Source organism: Colletotrichum costaricense (genome assembly GCF_030867565.1).
Source record: "Colletotrichum costaricense strain IMI 309622 chromosome Unknown Scaffold_1.1, whole genome shotgun sequence".
NCBI classification, from domain to species: Eukaryota; Fungi; Ascomycota; class Sordariomycetes; order Glomerellales; family Glomerellaceae; genus Colletotrichum; species Colletotrichum costaricense.
The window spans coordinates 3,990,413-4,002,288 of NW_026848230.1; the positions used below are offsets into that span (position 1 = coordinate 3,990,413).

Sequence of the window (11,876 nt, forward strand, 5' to 3'; positions counted from 1 at the left end):
GTCATCGCGAGGGTCCATCCTGTTTGCTCACCCAGCTCGAACCTGGACCGACCCTGCCCCCAACACGAGCCTCAATTCACATCGCCCTCGCTCACGCCGTCGACGATCAAAGTTGGACGCCAGCCGCCGCCGCCGCCGCCGCGTGGCCAGCTTTCCGTCTCCCGCCTGCTTCAGGCCAACGCTAATGCTCGCTCACCAGAATGAACGTTCACATCTTGCTCTCAGACGCGCCCTCTCAGTACAACATTCTTGCGCCGAATTTAGCAGGCAGGCTAAGCCGATAGGTTAATTTGCCAGAATTCCATGCCTTTTTCCATCAAAGTCTATCTCTGCGCCACCACCACCCTTCCATTGCACATGCGCCAGGAGTCTTCAGGCAAGGCTCACGCCCAATATGGCATGGTGAGATGTTTTCAACGTCTGTGGTGTGGAGCACGCTCCCTGTCCTGTCCTGAGCCGTGGTTTGCACAGTGTACCTACTCGGACATGACAGACATCGCGACAAGTGCCGGTATCTATTTACATGCTTTGAAAGGAGACCAACAACGTCCGTTTTCTCCCCCGTCACTCATGGGACCTTCGTCCTCGGAAGTCTTTCCCGTCTCCTTGCTCTTACGCCGTCCAATTCTTTGCGGCCGCTGCCGAATTTCGAAGCTTCAACGAGTCCGTGTGCCATGAGGGCTGCCGAATGGCGTTGAAGCTTTGGGAGACTTGAAACGCACCACCTCATGGCAGATGGACCCCCTGAAGGGAAATTATCCTCAACGTATCAATGGAACCGCCGCCCTCTTTGACTGCTACGGAGGAGATGACCCCCTGAAGCCACGAGTTTTGCGGGCTGCCGTTAACCATTAACAGCGTCTGTTATGCCCTAGAGTAACATGGGAAGAATCTTCTCATTGCCACGAGCCTCATCGTCTTTTCCCTCTTTTGTCGTCTCTGTTCCTTGGCGGCTGGCCCGGGGCCCGGAACGAGGGCGGGAACAAGATGAGGATGTTCATGAATTCCTGTGGCGTGGATGCGCCGCCTCGGCCGCTTGTCAGACATGTACGTACGATGAGTACATGCGTCAAGGACATTTGTTTGAACAGGCCGGGATGAGATCCTTTGATACGCTGTTTCTGGCTCAGCATGCCCAGACTGGCGGCAGGGTGTTGGGGGCCGGAATGCCAGTGACTGGACGTCATGTGCTTCCATGTCTCACCCCGAGACCTCATGTTTGTCAAAGAAGAAATACACGACGAATATCCTAAGTGTACTGTACTTGTCGCCCGTCCAGTCCACGGGCATCACATTGACTTTTAGGACCAGCTCGTACCTCGGGTAGGTGGCACAGAATACGACATTTACGGGTGCGCGGACGTTCAGACTTCAGCAACAAGAAGGCTGACAATTTTGACTGCAGAAGATGTTCGTACTAGAACGGACGTCGCCCGACTCGAGCCTCAGAATGTGTGCTACCTTTCATAGTATCGTAAGGGGGGCAGCAGTTGGAGTAGTTGGAGCCTTTGATGGGGCCCGATGTCACGTTGATGATGTGAGCGGGTTGTTGTTGAGGTTTCCTGTCCTAAATGGGCAAGATTCCACAGTCTCTTGACTGATGGCCATGGGTACGCATACCGGGGCCAAAGACTGGCAGAGAACCCAGAAGGTATGTGTGTCCCTTGAAAGGAGATGGAACAGCTGGCTCTAATTACTCCGTACAACTCGTTTCTGGAGGGTCGGGAAGATCAGCGCCAGGAAGGCTGATTTGACTCTGACTCAAAGTCGCACATGGCACTTGGCGCGCATCAGCTTTTGTCGAGAGTGCAGAGGCAACGAGACGTCGAGGGTGCGAAGCTTTCCACCCGCCTGCCTCGCTTTGGAGTTGAAAGAGGAGGTTGAGAGAGAAGTGTTCGAATAACAGGTGGGCGGAAAAGTGGGAGCTAAGCACCCAAGGTGAGTAAGGTACAGACTCGGTCAACAGTCAGCAACCGGTCGACGGGACGGCCGCCTCAGGTCGTGCTGGAGAAGCCCTTGGTAGTAATAATAGAACAGAGAACCTTTAATCCTCATCGAGATGTTTAGATGTTAGTGTAGATACATGGGATACCAAGCCAAGGCAAGCCAAAGTCAAGTACCTTTTTCGCACTTGAGCCAACACCTAGCTAAGCAGCACCGGTCCCCTTTGTCGCTCCGGTGGCAGCCTGTCAGGTAGGTACCTACGTAGTACGCTCTTACGGCATGCTTAATGATACGGTGCAATTCGCAAGGCCTCGTCGTGTCTCCAGCTAAGGTACCTAGCCCGCCCCTTTTGAAGGAAACGGGAAGCAGGCCACCGTGCATAGCGATATACCGAAGAGTGACACAGTTTGAAAGGTCGTGGCCCACGTGGCGTCGAGTACTCTCAATGTCCCGCCTGATGTCCGAGAATCCTAGGTGCCTTCCATTCTCTCCTTTCCCCCACCCACCGTCGCGAAGAAAGCGCCTGCAGCCTCCCCGTGCTCCTCTGAAAAAGTTTCCCCTTCTGCTTGGATGCTGGGCTCTCCCCTACTCAGCCCTTGCACCCCCATCCATAAGCGAGCGGAAACTCAAGCTGCACGACATCCCATTGGCCCAACATCAGCTAAGAACAGGCCCCTAGACGCAAGTGCAGAGTGCAGATGTGCAGGGCAGGTTGCAGGGCGGGCTAAAGCAGTCAAGTTGGTGGGCGGAGAACAGGCCAGCGCAGCGACCCAGCGGAGCCAGTCAGTGCAGGAACAGGAGCCCCCCGAAACGATGGAGAGAGAGACTAAGGTACGAGTGCCCAGGTAGGCTGTAGCCCAATGGCAGAAGGTACTTCGTAGCTAGCACTGGGCTGCAACATTTTTAGGTGCACTTTACCAGGTTCCGCCGTTACTCCTGCATTTTGGAGGTGAATTCCATCAGCCCAGCAGCATTGGTCCAATGTCTTTTTTCCCCTTCCGCCCCCTTCCCCATCGCTTCCCAATCCCAAGAGTGGCATTTCTCCCAAAACCTCCTTTCTACAACGGCGGAGAGAGAGAGGTAACGAAGTGACCGACACACTCTCGGAAAGACCACTCTGGCCAGGCATTCTTTTCTTTCGCTGCATCACCAGCTTCCTGTCCAACTTCGACCCTACTTCGCTTTGCGATCGCCGTATCTATCAGCAGACACCTGACTGCGTCTTCCTGGCCCGAGAGCCTAAAGTAATAATAAACCGACCACGGACAGAAAAGATACGGCAATCCGAAGGGGAAAACGCCTAAGAAGGACCAAAAAAAAAAAAAAAAAAAGAGTAATCAAACCCCTAAAAATCCGACGAGCCAACCCCCGTCAGCAACAGCTCTGCGTACGCGCGGAGTCGACATCGTCCCGTCTCGCCCAACACCCAGCCTCCTTTCGTTTCTCACCCCTCGCTCCCTTACCACCTTACTCGCTTCACTGCGCCGACGAGGAGGACCGCAATAAAAAAAAAAGACGAGGTCGAACATCGCAGGACGCTCCTCGCCTCAGCAACGCGCGCTACCCCGGGCACACTCCACCGATGCGAACCCAGCCATCCGCACACTCGAGCGTCGACTCCCTTTCCCGTTCCTGCGTACCTGCTGCGTTCCTGCATCCGCTGCATCTCCATCGCGCCTCACCCGACTCGGCTTCACAGCGAACTGGCGATAGCACCCACTACCCACATCATCGACTCCACGACTAACGTGCGACTTGAGCGACTTTTTCCATTATCCTGACGCCCTTAAACAACTTGTTCAACCAACGACCGAAACGATTTAATTGATACCCTCCAAAATTCCGGGCGCTCTGGATACAACTTACGAGCAAGTCTCTTTGCAACTGCCGCTCAGCGTGCAGGCCTCGATTTGATTCGCCATGGCTTTTCTTTTCAAGTCCAAGAAGAATCAGGATCGAGCTCTTGCAAGCCGCGATGGAAACTCTGGCGGCTCGCAGGGTTCAATCCAGAGTCAGCGAGAGAGAATCGCGAGAGAGGAGAAGAACGGCACTCAGCGCTCAACACCAACCGGTAGCTTGAACTCAATCGATCGCGATGGCAGCGCCGGTGCTGGAAGCCCTGACCAGGGCTACACTCGCCAGCGAGGACCCAGCGTGGACCAAATACCGACACAAGCGCCTTCAAATGATTTGCCTGTAAGTTTCTCCAGCTCACTTTGATGAGCTGGCATTGCTGGGACACTGCTGACCTGTTTCCCAGCTTCGCAACGCTCCGCCCGTATCCTCGCAAAACCAGATGCCTCCCCAACAACAAATGATGAACCCCAATGCGTCACTATACCCCTGGTCGCAACGACGACTGACATATACCTCTTCACACCCGAGCCCTTTTCCCCGTTATGGAGCGGCTGTCAATTCGGTGTCGTCCAAGGAGGGCGATATATACGTGATGGGAGGTTTAATCAACAGCTCTACCGTCAAGGGCGATTTGTGGATGATCGAGGCCGGGCAGAATATGGCCTGCTACCCTCTGGCGACGACAGCCGAGGGGCCAGGACCGAGAGTTGGGCACGCAAGTTTGCTCGTTGGCAACGCCTTCATCGTCTATGGCGGTGACACCAAAGTCGATGAGATGGACGTCCTGGACGAGACACTCTATCTTCTCAACACCTGTGAGTTCTATACTAGTCATTCCCCGTGCGCCCCCTTGCGAGAAGTTGGGCAATCGCTAATCAATACCAGCTACGAGACAATGGTCGAGAGCATTGCCCGCTGGCACCAGGCCTTCCGGCCGCTACGGCCACTCTCTCAACATACTTGGATCCAAGATTTACATCTTTGGCGGTCAAATCGAGGGCTATTTCATGAACGATCTCGCTGCTTTTGATCTTAACCAGCTCCAAATGCCCAATAATCGCTGGGAGATGTTGATCCAGAACACTGAGAGTGGCGGACCGCCCGTCGGCAAAATTCCAGCTGCCCGAACCAACCACTCTGTGGTTACTTACAATGACAAGATGTATCTGTACGTAATGCGTCAAGTCTTGCGCTGGTATCACTGCTGACGTACTCTAGTTTCGGTGGTACAAACGGTTATCAATGGTTCAACGATGTTTGGAGCTACGATCCCGCCACGAACGAATGGACGCAACATGACTGCATCGGCTACATCCCAGTCCCTCGAGAGGGTCACGCTGCATCAATTGTCGACGATGTCATGTACATTTTCGGAGGACGAACGGAAGAGGGTGTTGACCTCGGAGATCTCGCCGCCTTCAGAATTACCTCGCGCCGCTGGTACACTTTCCAGAACATGGGCCCTTCACCCTCTCCCCGATCCGGTCACAGCATGACTACCGTTGGCAAGGCCGTGGTTGTTGTCGGAGGCGAACCCTCTTCGTCCCCCGCCAGCGTTGGCGACCTTGGAATAGTCTACATGCTCGATACAACAAAGATCCGATACCCGAACGATGCGGCGGCAGCACAACAACCAAATGGACCGCAGGCGAATGGCCAGCAACGCCCACAACAGGCGAGGCGGCCCAGTGCTGCAGCTGAGACAAGGAATATCTTATCACGAGACGGTTCCCAGGGCCCTCCTGATCAAAAACGACTAGTAGGTGCCCCTGGCGCACCTCGCGATGCCTCCGCCGTCAACAGCCCCACCAACGTCGTGCGAGGATCTCCCAACGGAACGGACGCGAACCCGGCGGCAGTCAACAACATGTCGAAACTCCCCAGATCTGCAGTGACATCGCCCCCGGCTGGGCCCCCGCCCCAAGGACCAACACCTGCAAAGCCTTCGGTTCAGACCGGAAACTTAGGAAGAGTAAGGGGACAGTCATCGGAGAGAGATGGATCTGTTGGTGGCTCACCGCAGCTTGCTGCAGGCCAGTCTCCCGTAATACGTGAGGTTAAAGAGCCAGCGTCCAAGGACGCAGAGAGCCCAGTCACCAATGGCCGACGTACCCCTCAACAAGTCACAAGATCTGGCTCCAAGTCTGAATCTGGTCCTTCTGAGCCTTCCAAGACCAGGTCTAGGCAAGGCAGCAGATCTCAGACCTCCGTGGATAGTACAACTGAGCCAGCTTTGAAGGCAATGCAGATTCAACAGCAAGCTCAAGTTCAACCACCACCTCAGACGCAAGCACCACCGCCTGCTCCAGTTCAACCTCCTTCTCAGGCACAGCCGCCGCCGCCAACCCAGAAGCAGTCGCCGATACAAGTGCAGCAACCTATCCGCCCGGCCTCGCCACCGGCTCCCACCCGTCAAGCCAGCAATCCATTGTCCCGACGATCCTCTGGCCGCACCTCACAGACTGTCGCTATACTGAAGGAGTTGGATACAGCTAGGAACCGCAACGCTTGGTATGCGTCTGAGCTTGAGTTGGCCCGAAAGGCTGGCTATGTTCCCAACGCAAGCCTCAGCCCTGTCCTTGACAGCAGAGCCGCAGAGACTTTTGATGACGAGGACAAACCCCTTATCGAGGCTCTTTTGGCCATGAGAACCGAGCTCGCCAATGTTCAGGCATCCGTTGACAAGCAAGCCATTCTCGCTGCGAAACAAATCGCCGAAGCAGAGAAGCAGCGAGACGCTGCAATTCAAGAGGCGGTATATGCTAAGGCAAGACTCGCAGCCCAGATGGGCGGGAGCGTTGCAAGCACTCCCCAGCTGGATGGCGAACGCGACGTAGATGACCGTTCCACCGAGATCAGCCGCAAGTTGGCTTCTGCCCTGAACTATCAAAAGGACCTCCAAGCCCAGCTTGAGATGATGAAATCCGAGCTTGAAGCTGAGAAACGTGCCCGCCTCTTGGCCGACGACACCACCAATGCTTCCCAGAAGCGGATGAGCGAACTCGAGTCTTACAAGACCATGACTTCTACCGAGCTCGAGCAACTCAAGGCCGAGCTGCACATGGTGCAGAAAGAAGCTAGGGAGCAGGCTGTTCAATACACAGAGGCCATGGCTGCGATTCAGCTCATGACCGTAGAGAAGGACGACTTTGAGAAGAAGTACAACGATTCCATCGGCAGCTCCAAGGAGCAGAACGATACCTTCGACTCTCTCCGTACCGCCATGGCTGCTTCCGCAGAGATGAAGGCGCTTTTGGAGGGCAAGCTGGAGGAGGAGCGCTCTCAAAGGGAGCAACTCGAGTCCAAGTTCAACAAGCTCAAGGCTGAACACGAAGCACGCACCACAGAGCTCGTAGCTGCAACTCAGCGACTGCGTGACGCTGAGGAGATCGCCGAGAAGCACGCCAACGAAGCCAAACTCCATCAGCAAGCTGTGCTGGCCGGATTCGACAAAGTCACCGCGAGGAACATCGGAGCTGACGGCAAAGCTGACGAGGGACGCGCCAAGGCATTGCAGGCCCAGCTTGTCGCTGCGAACGCGCTTGTTAAGAAGTACCAGCAAGAGGCCGATGCTGCGGCTGATAAGCTTCGCACTGCGGAAGAGCGCATTGCTGGATTGGAGGTCTACCAGGAGCAGTCCAGTCGCGAAGGTGTGGCAATCAGGAGACAGCTCCAGGCGGCTCTCAGGGACACTCAATCTCTGCAGGCTAAGAATTCAGACCTGAAGCACCAACTTCAGAACCAACAGCTGGAGACCAACGCGATGACCGTGCAACACAACACCCTCAAGGACATCCTCGTAGAGCGCGGCATCAGCCCCACGGGCATGTCACGGACCCGAAGCATTGGCAGCCCGCGAGTGAACACTCCCGAGGCGGCCCGCATTCGCGATCTCGAGGATCAGCTCAACGCCGCGTTGACCGCCCACGAAGAGAATGCACAGCGCAGCACAGCTCAGCAGGAGGCCAGCGAAGCTGCGTACCGTGAAAAGCTCAGCCAATTGGAAAACGACTATCAGTCTGCTGTGCACTACGTCAAGGGTACGGAGAAGATGTTGAAGCAACTCAAGGAGCAGCTCGCCAGGTACAAGACCGAGAATGCCAAGCTCAAGAACGAGGTTATCGAGCTTGAGGATCGCGTGGAGGCATCCGCCGGCAACGACGGAAATGCTCCTGCCAGCTGGGAAAGCGAACGCCACATTCTACAAGAGAAGATTGAGGCCCTTGAAGAAGACTTGCAGGCGTCCACGGAGCAGCTCGAATCTCAGCTCACTGTGGTCAGGAAGGAACTGGAGGATAGCAAGAAGCAACGCGAGGGCGCTCTCAAGGACGCTGAAGAAGCTTCCCGCAAACTCGCCGCCAACCGCCGGGACTTGGAGAGCCTCCAGCAGGAGAACCTCCTCCTCGAGCGTCGCGCCCAGGATGCCGAAGGCAAGGTCTCGCTGCTTCTTGACCAGGTCGAGAACTCAGTCGATAGCTACCGCCGGCAAAGTAGGCAGGCACCGAGCATGACCTCCGACCTGACCGAGAGGGGTACCAACGGCAACAGCGTGGGACACCGACGACAGGACAGCTCTGACGCGGACAGTACCTACGGTGCAGTCGCTAGCGGAGTCGACGGACGCAATAGCACTGCGTTGGACAATCTGGCCGATGAGCTCGAGACTCTGCGCACCCACTGGGAAGCCACCAACAAGAACTACCGTCTCAGCAACACTTTTGACTTTGAGGGCGCCGCAACCCCTACTCGTAAGGACGAAGAAGTCGGACTTGGCCTCAGCGAAAGCCTGGCCGACTGGCGCAAGCGACTCGACGTAGACGAACAAGCCGAGAACGACCGAGCGAAGACGAAAAGCCGACCTGACCGGCCTTAGTCTGGCGTTCTGCGACGCATGAATTCTCGCTTCTCTACGTGACAACCTCCGGCGCTCATCACTACACTTTCTGTACATTCTTTGACTGCACACGGTCCGCCGCGGTTTGCAGTCCGCAGTTGGAAGGAGTTTTCGGATTTTGGGGATTTGGTTTCGACGCGTGGGCTCTGTTCTTCGTTTCGCAATGATTCAACGTACTCACGACGAAACAACCTTCGCTTAATTCCCCCGCCCTTTTTTTTCATCGCGTTTCCTTTTCTTTTCTTTCTGAGTTCATGGATTTCTCACTTTTTTGATGATACACTACACACAACCATGACCTCTGCTTGCTTGTTCGCCGTGGACGTACGAGAGCAGGCCAGGCGCATAAGGGTCACTTCTATTCTTTGAGATGGGTGGATGACACTATCAGAAAGATTGAGCACGCGTGCCCAGTTGCCTTTTTTTCTTTTCTTTTACCATAATGTACAATACTGTTGTTTTTTTCCTGAGAAGCCTCATCCTGATGCTGAAGGGTTCCATCATCCCCTTCACGTCAAGAATATGGGGGAGGCAAAAAAATGAAGAGGAAGCGCGCGCGCAGGACGTTTGATGACTGGTCAACGAGTGGAGCGGGGCTGGCTCAGAGGGGCAAAAGATAACGACAATAAGCGACCGTCGAGGATTCTCCCGTACGGTTTTGATAACAAATTCTTTTTTCACAATGCGTTCATACATACTGAAGATGGGGCTGGTGATTCCTGATGGCTTGTGATGATGGTTGGGGTTTAGCAGCGTGACGATATCTACCTAGGGCTTGGTCAAACGATGAGACGATTGTTACCAGTGGATGCGTCTGATATTGTGATGTGATGTAACCACGTTTGTGTGTATAGGCGTGTGTTTTCCAAACCAAGTCGATGCCCGCATAAGGAGCTTGCTCCCTGTTATCGTCAACAGCAGTTCTCACTGTTGGGCAGGCGGGTATGAGCCATTGTTGAGCTCCTCAGGGTGATGGATACTCTAAAGAGATAGTTGAGACCGGTTCTTGGCTAGACGGTCTCCCCCTTTTCCATCACAGAGGTCGCGGTACCATGCTCAGCAAAGCACGGATCTGGTTACTGTAGTCTTTTTCTTGACGTATTGTCTGTCTTCTAGAGACGGTTGGTGTTGGGGAGTATATCTCATCGTTACCCGGCGTTTGGGCGTTAAGGCGTCAAGGGGAACGGGGTATATAATGTGCGCCTTGATTTTACTCTTTTGCGGGCAGACCAATCTTGCGGAAGCCTGTTGGAGCCGTGGTGCCGAGTGGACAAAGTTGACTGACGTGACGGGAACTTTCCGACACGTCGAGGGAGGCTTTTATGTTGTAGTCCTGTAACTGATCCTCGTACAGGGAGACTTCTTGAGCGTTGAATCATGCTCGAGCACACTATCCCGTGTGTATTCGCGTTGTTATACTCTCACGAAGCGGCTGGCTACTGGGCGATACGCAGCTTTATTTTTTTCTAGGGTAGACGTTGAAACGAAACAGACTCAGCGAGTTAGCTTTTTTTCCAACTCTGTACAGCGTGCTCGGCCCCTCGGGAGGGATAGGACGCCTTCCCTTCCCAGCCTGTCAGCAACAGGAACGCTGACATGCTGGTCTCGGTGTCGAATAGACTACACTGCATCTGGAGCTCGAGTTGTACATTACATAGTACTACAACAGATGAGGCTTGCCCCTTGTGGGTTTCCCTTGGATAGCTTAGGTGTATATATAGGACATCCATCCTGATCTTGAGGGTAAAGAGTGCAGAAGAGATCCAAGATTTCGGGTGAGGAAACTTCATTGATGAATTGCTCCCATGCTTGACGTCGTTCGAAATGTTTCCGTCTTATAGTTCAAACATCCAACCCACCAAGGCTAAAGATTTCCTCATCGCAAGGCTGTGTCTTCATATACACATATTCGCGGCGGACTACAATTGAGATAATAAAGGCTTATCAAGGCTACCTACCTGAGAATGCTCTTTGCTATCTTACCACCTGGAGATCCTGTACATTCAACGGTATCAACGTCAAAGTGCACCACAACGTAGCGCAGTTGACCTGGACAGGGTATAGTAGTCATGTACTTCAACCCATATCGAATTGGCGGTGCCCGGGAAGACAAACATTCCGGAGTCCCTTCCCTCCTTAAATGTGATATCCAGCCAAGGGCTGGAGCAGCGGTTCTCAATAGTACTTCCCACTGAAGATGGGATCTCTAGCCCCAGAAAACATGAAGTGGCTTAATCTGAGTGAACCCTCCTTTGCGTCGACAGATTCGGATACGTCGGCTTCCTCAAGCGTAAGAGGCCACAAGGTATAGTGAAAGAGGTAGGTACTCTTCTAGAATAGTAACGCCAGTTTGTCCTCTCTCGAAGCCAACCCAAGATCTCTCTTGATCACCGCGGCAGGTGGAAGCGGTAATCAGTGTTTGCTCTAGGATTGCATGGGACACTTTTGATCAGGTTACCCGATCTCCTTTGCGAATCATGCTAAGCTTCCCGGCTATAGCACGAGTTGCGCCAAGGAGAAGCAACTTTAACATACCAATGAGAAAATTCCATCGGTATCACAGAACGCCTACAAGACAAGAACACATCTATCCTTATTACTTCACCAGCATCCCTACCTCCGAAAGCGTATACTAGGTTTTACTTTACCTCGCTATGACTAAAAGTAATCCTCCCTCTCACCCCACAAACCACACCTCGGAACCTCATCCCACCGCACCACCGAATAAGACCCCTAACGCGGGGGGTGGAAAGTGTGACGTGGAGTCACGCGTGGAGCCGGGCGGTTCAAAACCCCATAGCCAGGGTTTTGAAGACATCGGGGTCGGGGGTCCTGGCAGATCAAACAGGGAAGTCGCCCGGAGCAGCGGCGGACGGACTGGGACCCACATACCCTTTCGGCTCCGCAGCTTCTCCGGCAAGGCGGTCGAGTCGGTACCCCGCCCCATGCCACCTCAAGTCAGGTAGTCCGTGCTCTCACCGACGGATAACGGCCTTTTGAGTCTTTGACCCCCCCCCCCCCTCGTGCCCTTGAATCTCGATGCTTGGATCATTCCAAGGCAGACGCGGCACGAACCCCGCCATCTCGCCCGTTTTCCCCGCCCCCCCCCCCCCTTTCCCCCTCTCTGTACTACAGTCTTCTCCTGTCGCTCATTCACTGCCTTTGTGTAGCCTCAGATGGT

At 54.4% G+C, this 11,876-nt stretch overlaps 1 protein-coding gene across 1 annotated transcript; it reads left to right on the top strand.

Annotated features, from left to right (window-relative positions):
* Window positions 1-3,864: 3,864 nt before the first annotated feature.
* CCOS01_01369 (kelch domain-containing protein) lies at window positions 3,865-8,674 on the top strand (the record flags this gene model as incomplete). Its single annotated transcript, XM_060449565.1, has 4 exons — window positions 3,865-4,140; window positions 4,205-4,616; window positions 4,687-4,969; window positions 5,020-8,674. The coding sequence occupies 4 exons, from the start codon at window positions 3,865-3,867 to the stop codon at window positions 8,672-8,674; spliced, it is 4,626 nt and encodes a 1,541-aa protein (XP_060321003.1).
* Window positions 8,675-11,876: the final 3,202 nt, after the last annotated feature.